The sequence below is a fragment of the Schistocerca cancellata genome, chromosome 2, assembly GCF_023864275.1.
Source record: "Schistocerca cancellata isolate TAMUIC-IGC-003103 chromosome 2, iqSchCanc2.1, whole genome shotgun sequence".
NCBI classification, from domain to species: Eukaryota; Metazoa; Arthropoda; class Insecta; order Orthoptera; family Acrididae; genus Schistocerca; species Schistocerca cancellata.
The window spans coordinates 439544661-439559863 of NC_064627.1; the positions used below are offsets into that span (position 1 = coordinate 439544661).

Here is a 15203-nt window from a genome sequence, read left to right on the forward strand (position 1 = left end):
GAACTAGTTCAGTTAAAAGAACAATAACACTTAAGCCAGCTGTGGTAGGCCGTCAGAATGGATAACTCCCAGTCATGTAAAAATATTTGATGTATTAGGGAACAAGACAATGGCTCGTAGGCAAAATGAATGAACAGGCGGTACAGTGTGAGCACTGTGTTTGTTTTTTCTCTCATCCCGCCATACCGGACGTTACATTTTTAGGTCTGTTTGGTTATTTGGATCTCTCCTCTTTTTTCTAGTCACACCCAAGATGCAGTGACTTGGAGCCTTTGAACTGAGTGGCCCGACCGCTTGTAATGCATAACCAAGTACAATTACTGAGTCTCCTTTTTTCCTTAGTGTGTTCTTCTGGTTTTTACACATGCGTTGTATTATATTTTCCCCGGTTTTACGTACCTGAAAAAGGGATTTTAACTTCCAAAACCGGTAGTGGACAGAATAGATCATTATTACAGCTGAAGTGGATGTCACTCTATTAATCATGCCTCTCAGTTCCGGATGTCCTATAAATCAAATTTTGTGTAAATCAAGATGGATTGTTACTTCCGATAAACAGATAAGTACAGGAGAACGTGGAGACATCAATTGAGTAGGGGCGACTGACGTTTCTGTGATACTTGTACCAAATCACTGAAATAAACTAAATAAATATGTTACTACGGAAGGAGAAAGACCACCATGAAGACATAATTCTAGAAACACTAAAGCATCTGATCCGCAGACGTTAGAGTGAAGGTATATTTTTAGGGAAAAAATACGTAATTTATTTGTTTATAAGATGAGAGATGCTATAAAAAAGATTTTCGTGCTCGGACAGAAAAACAAGGTAAACCGGTCAGTGAGCATATGATAGTATACTGCAAACAGAGAAGCACCTCCGACAAAGAAAATGAATGATTTTGTAGGGTGTTTGTATTTTAATTTAGAAAACAGGTCGAAACAGAGAAAGAAAATAATTATTACATTATTCTGAAATTGGTGAGCCACAACCAGCAGTTCAGTGAGATACTGTTTCTGCAGATGTGACAACGGATAATGCCACATCAATACCTAACCGACTTAGGCCATTGCTTGTTGTTAACTGGCTGTTGTGAGGCAGCCAGTGTTTACTTACTGCAGCCGTCTTCGTCAACCCAAGTGTCCTTGCAGTCCAGGAAGGCGTTGCAGCGCAGTGACATGTTGAGGCACGGGCCGTTTCTGCATTTAAATGTGTCCTCTGGGCACGTCACATTCTCTGCAAAACGATTACAAAAAAAAATATTTAGTTCGTGAACGGGGCCTACAGAGAAGTTATAACACCGCATCAGTCTTCAGTATGCAATGCCAGTTGTCACACATTTGGCCAAAAATGCATTATCTGACGACAAAAATTACGGTTTAATGCCTCATTGCCCGTATTCGCCTGTTGTATTAGCTGAAAACTTCTGTTTCTTACATGTAATAAATAATGTGTGACGGCAATTTTCATTAAGAAGGCGTTTGTGGAATGGCAGGGAAGACCAGAACTGTATGTGCCTCTGCTGAATGATACATTACTGTTGCACCTGATGTGAGGTAACTCCAAACATGTTCCGTCATTCAAGAATTTGATTCCAAAAATAAGTGGTGATAATCAGTCAGAAACATTGTTATTAAACTCTTGGTACACTCTGATCAAGTCACAGCCACATGCCAGCAACACCAAATGTCTACATATGCTACTATGGCATATGTACAGCGTGAAAGGTACAGGTCATTCGTTGCCAACATATGGGTCCCTGTTCACTTGATAACATACTGCACTAATGTATCCCAGTAAAGGTCTGCCCTCCAATGTTACGTTTGCGTCAGTAAAAGTCTACCTTCCACTTTTACGTTTGTGTTAAAGTAATAACCAACACCCTAGAAACAGACCCTGATATTATCCATAGATTCGGTGTTATTTCTGTAAGTCTTAGTGATCGATGAAAACGAGTTATCTATTTGGGTTCAAACACTTCAGAGTCAGTGATTTGGTAAAGGATGACTACTATTAATATAGAACTTGTCGAAAGTCTCGTATCAAAATACTTTGTGATGCACTTTAAGTATTTTGAAGCTGGTGCATTTAATATGTTTGTTGAGTATAAATGTTGCAACCAAATGTATTCTTTACCATTAAGATATATAATCGATGTGAAGTGGATTTTCTCATCATAGACAACGTAATAAACACAGTAATACCTTCCCAGTATGGTGGTAGCAAATGCTCACTAAAACTGCTGAAGGAGACATGTTGCTTTTTCGTGTTGATGTAGTTCAGTTCATTAGTCAAACCCTTACACAAACTGAAAAGCTAAAGAACCACCTGAGGATGTTTATGTTGGATGCCATTAACAAGGTTGTTGGTAAGTTGATATGTGAGCGACGTGTTGCTTGAATAAGTAACTTAGCATATACGAATAAAACCACAGAAAACATTGGGATCATCAGAGGTGGTTTTTATTGTGGAGAAATATTGTCTTATGTGGTTCAGTATTCCACTAAAAGCATTTATGGTGCGCCGAACAAAGCACACTGTCTAATGAATCAAAGAGATGTTACGCTGGGGTTGCTGTTGCATTGTTAAAGAAGAAGCACAAACTCATGTCCAACACGGTTTGGTCGGGAAATTGGACTTACCGTTTTCCAGTCTATTCTCCTACCATTAGCCACATATCAGTTAAGCTTAGAATTGGAATTTTTTTATTATAGTAGACTGTGTATTAGAAGATCGCTGCACTCAAATTGATGTGCGTTAACGACGAGTCACTGCGGTCTGTAGTTTGAGTTATCGCGATATCTTCCTTTAATTCTCATAAGATGTTACCGGCAGTTGCAACAGCATAAAGTATCCATTACGTCGCTATGAGCTGATAGAGCTTCGTATGCCTGCAATATGGGATTCATTGTGAATACGGCAGGCTGTATACTTTCTGGGTACATCAATCCATTTTTCAACCTTCCACGGCAGATATTGGCAACGTAAGAGCCTGACAGGAGACAAATTTGCCCCTGCTGAGCGTCCCTAACAGGGAACCAAATATTTCTTCTTTTTTTAAAACTCAGTTACGTATTTGCCTCGTGTTCCCTGGAACAGCATAATCAAGGAAGCGACTGAAATAACGGATCAGCCGACTGTCACGGCAGCAACGACGAATTGCCGCCACGAAAATGGGGCGGAGCGGACGTCAAATTCTTTTCCGTCGTTCGTTGCGGGATTAAAATCCCCGCCATCGACGGTTACTATTTGTTTCCTTTCTCATCAGCGGAATTTTCTAGTGTTTTTCTAACTCTTGTCCTTCTCCGCGTTTGTGATTATTTTCTTTTCCCTCTTCCCTCTGCTTCTCATACGTGTGTCATGGACGTACGAGTGTGACGTACAGCAATCGTCGCAGTCCTGCATTCTCGGATTCTATCAGTAGCTGCGCGCAACAGGGTTGACAATGTAGCTGATGGTTGGTCGTCTTCCTAGTGTCATTCCTGGCAGTATAAAATTAAAAAGCTTACCACATTTTGGTGGAAAAAGGAACGAGAAAGAGTGTATGTCGTGAAAGGTTGCTAGCAACCCACAATTTGACGTAGTTGGTATATTAAGAAGATTTTGTTGATGTTGACGTCTTTGACAAACTAGATTTCTACAACGACAAACTTACTTCCCGCTACAGGAGATACGTATGCACGATCCAGTGTCGAAACTATCACTCTGAAGAATGTGAAGTCGAAGACTTCGCTATAATACTGCTGTAGTGTTAGATCTAAATAGTCACGAAAAAATAAACAATTTCCAAGTACAACAATGCCTCCACATTACTGTCGACCTATCCTTTGTCTGACTTCATTCAGCTTTCGTACAATGTAAAGTACTTCCTCTCCACAGAATGAAATGCCGGGATGAGAGGCTGTGAGCCAGAAGTCGATTTCCACAAGAGCCCTGTTCAGAGGAACTGACAAAAATGGCTCCATGAGTCGCCCAAACATTGTGCGGTAAACAGAATCGAACAAACATATAAGCATTTCATCTCGTCGAGTACAAATCACAAACGGTTTCATTTTATTCCCCAGAAACTCCCAGTGCTATCTTTTACATCGTTTCCTATGTACACACTGAATAGCAGTAAGGGAAATGCAATCCTTTATTATTCGCTTCTTACTTACTGGCGATGACATCACTATTAGACACAGAATGAATACGGTAAGAAAAGACGAGTGAAGTAACCACATAAAGTCTGCTGGGATTATAGTCGTAAAATAAAAGTACCTACGTAATTGCAGTCCAGCAGCAAGGATATAAAATTCATGTACGGGACTCATACATTAAATAGCTCGCACACAATTTAACTGTGAATAGAGATGCCGACATCATGACAGAAACTAATTATATCAGACTGATATCTAGAAAAATACAATCGTCGTAAGAAGCAAGACAAAATATGGAACGAAGATACAACTGCTTCCCGCATCTCTTTTACGTAGTCAATCCTGCGACATTTGTCCACATAAGGCTTATGTGGTCTTGTTGTCAAGAGACGTCCAGGTGAATATAAAATAATGATCGATGATGTACGAATAAATTTGTAAACGGACGTAAGTGTTATGATGAAGTAAGTGAGTACAAAAGAAGTCGTAGTGATCATTTCTGCAGCGCATCAGCGAGGGAGGTTCGTCTGAAAGCATGGGGTTGTAGACCTGCGAGTACGGGAGGTACCCAGACAAGCTGTTAGGCTAAACACTTTAACGATGTTGATGATGATGATGCCTACGCTATTCATACACTGACGAAAGAAATCGCAACAGCAAAAAGTAATTAATTTAGAGAAATGACATTTAGGGAATGCATTTGTCTAGGTAACATATTTAAGTGCTTAACATCACAAGACATCAGGTTGTAAAAAAGCACGCGATCAGCCACTGCAAATGTGTAACACAGAGCGTCTCAAAAGTAACGCTACAACTACGAAGTCTTATAGCACCCAAACTAACAACATATTCACACAATATTTGGCTTATGTGACAGGTGAACGCACTTAGTTTTGTTTGTGTGTGTTCCAGGTTCCATGTGTGTAGCATAATGGGAACCGTTCAAGAAAAGCCTCACGTGCAGAATGATTTATTGACACCAAGACGGATACCTAGGTTCAAAGGAACATCCAAACTACCATCGCGGGCTTAGATACTCCTGTGGTACAGGAATTTTATGCAGACAGGAGCGTGGAAGTGAAGCAACATACTCCCGCCTGGAACAAGTGTAGCCAACACAGAACAGATACGGTTGGCTTTAGATCGTTGACCAGGAGCTGCAAATCAGTAGGGCGGCCATGCACCGTGTCCATTGGGAACGTGTACAGATGTATCCATACCAGTTGCAGTTGTTGCATACACTGAAACCAAACGACAGGCCACAACGTATGCAGTTCGCCGTGGACGTTCTCCACCGTTTAGAAGAGGATTGTCTAACGAAGCCACATAGCATGTGTATGGGGCACGCAATCCGAATACTGTAGTGAGGTGTTTTTTGATGGCTGATCGATTTGTGGGACTATTCCTTTTCTCAGAAGAATCATTTACGTCTAACAGCTACCTTGATATCTTCTATCCGTTTGCGTTAACGCAACTGGCTAACCACCAATACAGAGTCGTTTTCAAAAATTATGGTGCACCGACACTCATGGTTCAGACTGAGCGAAAAGCTCTAGACCACGTGCTTCCAGATCACTGGGATGGCAGATGTGGTCCAATTCGCTGACCTAGGTCACGTGAAATTTTTCTTTCTAATGAGGATACCTCAAGGAAACAGTCTATCAAACGCCTGTCAGCCACATCAGTAATTTAAAGAACCAAATGGCAGCTGACATCGCCACAGTTGCGCATACGATGTGTCGAGAGTGGACACAGCTTGAAAACAGACTGGATGCTGTGCTTGCCACCAGAGGCTCACTTACTGAAATTGGTGGAATGGCTTAAAAAATTTGTGAGACAGAGTGTCACAAAAGCTAAACATGCTCTGAATATCATCATTAGTTCGAATACCGTCACAAATTAATGCTTTATTGTACGAGTTGTAGTGCTCAGTACTTACCTGCAATTTATTTTTGTAATCTCATAGAGGGTTTTTTGTAGATGCTTTTGGAGATGTTACTTTAATTTTTCCACTTCAATCGTTTGATTGAAATATTCTTCTCTCGTTTATTGGTAATAAATGTAAAATATAATTAGTAAAAAAGTAAAGTTATTAAATTATAATTAGCATTAATTCTGTTTAGGAGGTTATTTCACCTCTGGAAAAGAAAATTATGAAATTCTTTTTTACGTGTATAAAGATATCTGTTTCATCTAGGATGTTATATTATCGTAAACGAAACACACTGAATATAACAATTACACACATTGTCCATTATAATTATCCGGGCTGTTATGCCGTGGTCGGTTGATGAATTCTGTGGTGATTCTCAACGTTTCGTCTCCGACTGCGGGAGACATCTTCAAGGGAGTCCGTAGCTCGATGAAAGGTCCAACACACACACTGGCTCGCTACTGACTGCCGCTAAATTCCGTGTCCGTGTCGTAATTTACAAGCCCACCAGGAAGATACAGGAATACCTTAGACCTGCCAAGGACGCTCGCAAACCATTGGAAATATCTGGAGTGTATAGGATCCCATGCAGCTGTGGTGATGTTTATGTGGGTACCACTAAAAGAACTGTTTCAAAACGTTTGGAAGAGCACAAGGGAAATTGTAGAAGAGGAGAAACGGAACGATCAGCTGTTGCGGAGCATGCTTTCCAGCCAGGGAACCACAATATTCGTTTCGAGGAGACGCAAGTACTAGCGGCCACGAGCGGATATTACAAAAGGCTCTACAGGGAGGCAATCGAAATCGCTAAACACCCAAATAATTTCAACCGAAAGGAGGAGGGCGTCAAATTAAACGGTATATGGATGCCGGTGTTAAAGAAGATGTGTACCACTCGTCCACTACTGGGTGATGGCAACGGCGATGAACGGCGACGGACAGCGGCCAATTGCACTGACGTTTTCAAAACACGTGACGTCACGCCGCGGCGCGGGGACGCGCGGACACGGAATTTAGCGGCAGTCGGTAGCGAGCCAGTGTGTATGTTGGACCTTTCATCGAGCTACGGACCCCCTTGAAGATGTCTCCCGCAGTCGGAGACGAAACGTTGGGAATCACCACAGAATTCATCAACCGACCACGGCATAACAGCCCGGATAATTATAATGGACATGATATTTCCGGCCGTGAAAGTCTACATTTTAGTATCAATTACACACATTACCTAAATGACGGAAAACATTACGGACGAACAGATATCTTTGACGAAAAAATACAAAGCTAGTATTGTATAGTACGCTGCCTCATCCACTACACTACGAGGACATGCTAGAAACCAGCTAAAAGGTAAAGTAACATTTAATGTAACTTGCCACAGCATATACACTGATAAGCCGAAACATTATGCTCACCGCCAAACGCGACGTTGGATGCCGCATGGTAGCACTGCGGGAACGTGACGTGGAAACAAAAGTATGTAAGCAGAGCAGAGGCAGAAGGGGGATCACCATAGCGAAGATATGGACTGCAAATGGGGAAATGCACTGAGGTATGCGACTTTGACAGAGGGCAGGTTATTATTACGCAGAGCCTGTAAACATCTCGATAACAGCGAATCTGGTCGAATGTTCGCGTATTACTGTCGTGAGCACCAACGGAAAGAGGTAGAAGAACAGTGAAGCAACGACTAGGCACTAAATGGTTGGACTTCCACGATTCTTCATAAAATGTGGCGTTCGGAAGATTGTCTGCTCTATAAAGTACGACAGATGGTGATCTGTGGCATCTCTGCCGAAAGAGCACAACGTTGGTGCACGCACAATCGTTTCGGAGCACACCGTTCATCGTACGTTGTCGAACATGGAGCTCCACAGCAGACCACCCCTACGTGTTCACGGGGCACAGGACCACCGGAATTCGAGCGTCGATAAATGGAAACGTGTCGGCTCCTCGAGTGAATCACATTTTTGCTACTCTAGCTCGATGGTCATCTCCAGTAACGCCGTCACCGAGGTGAACGGCAGCTCCAAACGGGGAGCCTGCCACGGACACAGGTTGGTGGGAGCACTATTATGCCACGGGAGACATTCTCCTGCGCTTGCATCGGGCCCGTTGTAGTAATCGAAGACCCGCTGACAACTGCGAACCACGTTCATCCCTTCATGCTTACCGAGGTTAGCGCTCTAGACTCTCATTCAGAAGGCCGACGATTCACACCCGCGTTCGGCCATCCTGGTTTAGTTTTTTCGTGATTTCCCTAAAACGCTTCAGGCAACTGCCGGAATGGTTCCTTTGAAAGGGCACTGCCGATTTCCTTCCCCTTCCTTCCCTAATCCGACCTTGCGCTGCGTCTCCAATGGTCTCGTTGTGGACAGGACGTTAAACACTAATCCCGTCCTCCTTCGTCTGTGCATCATGTCTTTCCCGACGGCGATGTCGTCTTTCAGCGGTATAATTGTCCGCGTACCGGAGCGTGTTCCAGTTGTTTGAGGAGTGTTATAGTGAACTCACGTTGATGTCCCGGCGACGAGATTCACCTAACGTAAATCCTATGGAACCCATCTGGATCGCTGTCGGTCGCCGTCACCAAGTACACAAATAAGTGGCCCGTTATTTACGCGAATGACAGCACCTGTGCCTAAACACCTAATGCCACGTTCCTCCACAAACTTACCAACAACCTGTCAGTCCCATGATACGCGGAATCAGTGATGTATTACGTTACAAAGACAAACCACCGATGCTGCAGGTGGCCCTACTGTTTTGGCCTACCAGTGTAGCATTATGTACTGTATTAATGTGTATCTTCTGGAGGACCGCTAACGATGGTCATGTAGTGCTGTACTGGTCTCTTAGAAATAAAAATAAACAAGCAATATATATATATATATATATATATATATATATATATATATATATATATATATATATATACAGGGTGAGTCACCTAACGTTACCGCTGGATATATTTCGTAAACCACATCAAATACAGACGAACCGATTCCACAGACCGAACGTGAGGAGAGGGGCTAGTGTAATTGTTTATTACAAATCATAAAAAATGCACGGAAATATGTTTTTTAACACAAACCTACGTTTTTTTTTAAATGGAACCACGTTAGTTTTGTTAGCACATCCGAACATATAAACAAATACGTAATCAGTGCCGTATGTTGCATTGTAAAATGTTAATTACATCCGGAGATATTGTAACCTGACGCTTGAGTACCACTCCTCCGCTGTTCGATCGTGTGTATTGGAGAACACCGAATTACGTAGGGATCCAAAGGGAACGGTGATAGACCTGAGGTACAGAAGTATGTGGTATCAGAATGATGGTGCACCTGCACATTCCTCAATTAACACTAGGCTGACCCTTGACAGGATGTTCGACAGGCGTTTCATAGGACGTGGAGGACGCATAAATTGGCCAGCCCGTTCTCCTGATCTTACACCTCTGGATCTCTTTCTGTGGGGTACGTTAAAGGAGAATGTGTACCGTGATGTGCCTACAACCGCAGAGGATATGAAACAACGTATTGTGGCAGCCTGCGGCGACATTACACCAGATGTACTGCGGCGTGTACGACATTCATTACGCCAGAGATTGCAATTGTGTGCAGCAAATGATGGCCACCACATTGAACATCTATTGGCCTGACATGTCGGGACACACTCTATTCCACTCCGTAATTGAAAACGGAAACCACGTGTGTACGTGTACCTCACCCCTCATGGTAATGTACATGTGCGTCAGTGAAAAAGACCAATAAAAAGGTGTTAGCATGTGGACGTAATGTGCTGTTCCAGTCTCTTCTGTACCTAAGGTCCATCACCGTTCCCTTTGGATCCCTACGTAATTCGGTGCTCTCCGATACATACGATCGAACAGCGGAGGAGTGGTACTCAAGCGTCAACTTTAGGTTACAATATCTCCGGATGTAATTAACATTTTACAATGCAACAAACGGCACTGATTACGTATTTGTTTATATGTTCAGATGTGCTAACAAAACTAACTGGGTTCCATTTAAAAAAACGTAGGTTTGTGTTAAGAAACATACTTTCGTGCATTTTTTATCGTTTGTATTAACCAATTACACTAGCCCCTCTCCTCACGTTCGGTCTGTGGAATCGATTCGTCAGTATTTGATGTGGTTTACGAAATATATCCAGCGGTAATGTTAGGTGACTCACCCTGTATAGGGTGTCACAAAAAGGTAAGGCCAAACTTTCAGGAAACATTCCTCACACACAAATAAAGAAAAGATGTTATGTGGACTTGTGTCCGGAAACGGTAAATTTCCATGTTACAGCTCATTTTAGTTTCGTCAGTATGTATTGCACTTCCTCGAATCACCGCCATGATTTCATACGGGATACTCTACCTGTGCTGCTAGAACATGTGCCTTTACAAGTACGACACAACATGTGGTCCATGCATGATGGAGCTCCTGCACATTTCAGTCGAAGTGTTCGTACGCTTCTCAGCAACAGATTCGGTGACCGATGGATTGGTAGAGGCGGACCAATTCCACGCTCTCCTGACCTCAACCCTCTTGACTTTCATTTATGGGGGCATTTGAAAGCTCTTGTCTACACAACCCCGGTACCAAATGTACAGACTCTTCGTGCTCGTATTGTGGACGGCTGTGATACAATACGCTATTCTCCAGGGCTGCATCAGCGCATCAGGGATTCCATGCGACGGAGGGTGGATGCATGTATCCTCGCTAACGGAGGACATTTTGAACATTTGCTGTAACAAAGTGTTTGAAGTCACGTTGGTACGTTCTGTTGCTGTGTGTTTCCATTCCATGATTAATGTGATTTAAAGAGAAGAAATAAAATTAGCTCTAACATGGAAAGTAAGCGTTTCCGGACACATGTCCACATAACATATTTTCTTTCTTTGTTTCCTGAAAGTTTGGCCGTACCTTTTTGCAACACCCTGTATATATATATGGTGGTCCATTGATGGTGACCGGGCAAAATATCTCACGAAATAATCGTCAAACGAAAAAACTACAAAAAACGAAACTTGTCTGGCTTGAAGGGGGAGACAAGATGGCGCTACGGTTGGCCCGCTAGATGGCGCTGCCATAGGTCAAACGAATATCAACTACGTTTTTTTATATAGGAACCACCGCTTTATATTACATATTCGTGTAGTACGTAAAGAAATATGAATGTTTTAGTTGACCACTTTTTTCGCTTTGTGATAGATGTTGCTGTAATAATTACAAACATATGGCTCACAATTTTAGACGAACAGTTGGTAACAGGTAGGTTTTTAAATTATAATACAGAACGTAGGTAGATTTGAACATTTTCTTTCGGTTGTTCCAATGTGATACATGTACCTTTGCGAACTTATCATTTCTGAGAACGCATGCTGTTACAGCGTGATTACCTGTAAGTACCACATTGATGCAGTAAATGCTCAACATGATGTCCTTCAACCTCAATGCATTTGGCAAGACGTGTAACGACGTTCCTCTCAACAGCGAGTAGTTCGCCTTCCGTAATGTTTGCACATGCATTGACAATCCGCTGACGCATGTTGTCAGGCCTTGTCGGTGGACCACGATAGCAAATATCTTTCAACTTTCTCCACAGAAAGAAATCGGAGGACGTCAGATCCGTTGGACGTGCGGGCCATGGTATGGTGCTTCGACGACCAATCCACCTGTCATGAAATATGCTATTCAATACCCCTGCAACCTCATGCGAGCTATGTTCCGGACATCCATCATGTTGGAAGTACATCGCCACTCTGTCATGCAGTGAAAAATCTTGTAGTAACATCGGTAGAACATTACATAGGAAATCAGCATACATTGCAGCATTTAGATTGCCATCGATAAAATGGGGGCCAATTATCCTTCCTCCCATAATGCCGCACCATACATTAACCCACCAAGGTCGCTGATGTTCCACTTGTTGCAGCCATCGTGGATTTTCCGTTGCTCAAAAAATGGTTCAAATGGCTCTGAGCACTATGGGACTTAACATCTGAGGTCATCAGTCCCCTAGAACCTAGAAATACTTAAACCTAACTAACCTAAGGACATCACACACATCCATGCCCGAGGCAGGATTCGAACCTGCGACCGTAGCGGTCACGCGGTTCCAAACTGAAGCGCTAAGAACCGCACGGCCACACTGGCCGGCATTCTGTTGCTCAGTAGTGCATATTATGCCAGTTTACGTTACCGCTGTTGGTGAATGACGCTTCGTCGGTAAACAGAACGCGTGCAAAATATCTGTCAATCTCCAGTAATTTCTCTTGTGCCCAGCGGCAGAACTGTACACGACGTTCAAAGTCGTCGCCATGCAATTCCTGGTGCATAGAAATATGGTACGGGTGCAATCGATGCTGATGTAGCATTCTCAACAACGACGTTTTCGAGATTCCCGATTCTCCCGCAGTTTGTCTGCTACTGATGTGCGGATTAGCCGCGACAGCAGCTGGAACACCTATTAGGGCATCATCATTTGTTGCAGGTCGTGGTTGACGTTTCACATGTGGCTGAACACTTCCTGTTTCCTTAAATAACGTAACTATCCGGCGAACGGTCCGAACACTTGGATGATGTCGTCCTGGATACCGAGCAGCATACATAGCACACGCCCGTTGGGCATTTTGATCACAATAGCCATACATCAACACGATATCGACCTTTTCCGCAGTTGGTAAACGGTCCATTTTAACACGGGTAATGTATCACGAAACAAATACCGTCCGCACTGGTGGAATGTTACGTGATGCCACGTACTTATATGTTTGTGACTATTACAGCGCCATCTGTCACAAAGCGAAAAAAGTGGTCCAACTAAAACATTCATATTTCTTTACGTACTACACGAATATGTATAAAAAATGGAGGTTCCTATTTAAAAAAAAACTCAGTTGATATCCGTTTGACGTATGGTAGCGCCATCTAGAGGGACAACCACAGCGCCATCTGGTTTTCCCCTTCAAGCTAGACGAGTTTCGTTCTTTGTAGTTATGTATAACTTTCGTTGATTCTGATTTATTTTATTTATTATGGAGTATTTTGTTTTAAAGGTCATTTAATATAAGTAATTTATTTTAATATATTACAAATGATTGAATATATATAACAGAGGAAAAGAAATCATAATTGTAAACCATGTCTCATGGAAAGGGGTCAAAAGTCGACCCTTACCACCGGTTAATATGAAACCGTATAAAACTGTCCAATAACATGGAATCGATATAAACGACAGATAACGACTTAGCAGCTCGCAGGTTAGTGCAGAATTTCTGTCAGAGCATTTGAGCTGGGACACAGGTGGAGGGCACAGTAGAGTGTCTCAGTAGGGGAGACAAGACAGAGAGACAGGCAGGCAGCTTACCGCAGTGCAGCAGGTGGGAGCCGTCGGCGCAGCCGCTGCGCTCGTGGCCGGACTTGAAGCAGACGTCGGTGCGGGGCACGCACTGGCCGCTCAGGCAGCGGAACTCGTCGCGGCCGCATTCTCGCCCGCGGCCCACTGTCGATCCAACCACACACGCGTCAGCCACACTAGCGCCACAGGTAGCCGAGCACTACAACTACTACGAATACCTCTACTTAGCTATACATATGGGTTCAATAAATAGTGACAATAGCTTAATGGCGTACTCTATGAAATACGGCAAAACTGAATAGGACACGAACATACAACTTTGTAACCTGAACTGGAGTCGCATTCGTGTGAGGCCGATCGCATATGAATTCATTTCCGTTGACATCGCACACAACACAGTGGCCTTTCGGAAAGCGTTCTCTCGTGGCTACCACGACAACTCTCAGACGAGAATAAAGCCACGCGAATAGGGTAGTCTCTGCTGCAATTAATGCGGAGCATGTTTCATTCCTGCACCGTACCGTCACAAGGGACGAAACGTGTGTCGATCTTACGACACGAAAGAGTGAGCAATCATCACAGCCATCGAGCACTCCTCACATCCCCCATCGGTCGCAAGATGCAGACAGTATCATTCTCATCGAGCACTCCTGGTATCCCCCATAACAATATGAAAACAATTACTTTCAAGAAGAACCATGACGGCAGTGTTTTGGAACACTCTGGGCGTGCTGCTGGTTGATTGACTCCCTCATGCAAGGACCGTGGATGCTGGAACGGCTGCAGAAAGCTGTAATATCAAATGAAAGGGATGGTTTCCGAAAGCAGCGGTATTGTTCCACAATAACGTCCGTCGATACGTCGTAACAGTTACCTGAGTTCTGTAGCGGGTTTCCGGTAGACTACACTGGAACAACGTCCTTGCATTTCGGATCTCGTACCAAACGATTTTCATCTCTTCAGATCATTAAGGAAGCGTCTGGCCTGGTACCCACTTCAGAATCAATGCTGACATGTGTAAGACCGTTTTTAAGTTGCTCCAGGATCTGTATCCTGTACCTTAGTAACTTTGTGTATCTTATTTATCTTTGACGTCCTCAATAAACGTTTCCTCTCAGAGGACTCGTTGCCTTATTTTTTTGAGCAACCTTTGATCATAGGTGGAGATACAAAAAATGTTGTGTAACCAATGAAAGTACGATTAATTGAAAGCTTTATTACCTTCTTATTAAAAGGTCATAAGAATGTTGTAATAGATTACACAGTTCAACAACGAAATTTTTACACGAGGAAAAATACCCAGTCTTTTTACATAGTCCAGTCACATTAATGTAACCACCGCATATGTTAGACCTCAGTGTGGAATAACCACTCACAGACGGGAGGTGGAAGCACCAGCAGTGAAGGGTATACAAAGCGTGTCGGGGGTACGCGAAATACAGCGCAGTCATTTTCGTAATGCGGAAACAGCGCGATTATGTCCAGAAAGCCATGATCATTTCCTTTCGGGACAAGGTTGGAAGCATTTCCGAAACTGCTACGTTTCTAAACGATAGCGTGCCGCCGTGGTTAAAGTATACTGTGCATGGAAAAACGGCGGTATGCAAAACTGGCGCTGAGGTAACTGTGGTTCACGATGGTCCGTAGATACCAGTGGTAAATGACTGCGGCAGGGATGCGTACGGGCGGATAGACGTGCAACTGTTGAGTAACTGACCGCCCAGATGAAAGGGCTACTAAGTGTCTCCTTAAAGAC

General features: G+C 43.3%; 1 protein-coding gene across 1 annotated transcript in view; it reads right to left on the reverse strand.

Annotated features, from left to right (window-relative positions):
- Positions 1-15203, reverse strand: part of LOC126154853 (G-protein coupled receptor GRL101-like) — a 373478-nt gene that overhangs the window by 184336 nt on the left and 173939 nt on the right. Inside the window, exons 12-13 of the mRNA XM_049916191.1 lie at positions 13457-13576; positions 1118-1237 (exon numbers count right to left, since the gene is read on the reverse strand). Of these exons, the coding sequence (XP_049772148.1) occupies positions 1118-1237; positions 13457-13576 (240 nt within the window). The remainder of the gene's footprint in view (positions 1-1117; positions 1238-13456; positions 13577-15203) is intronic.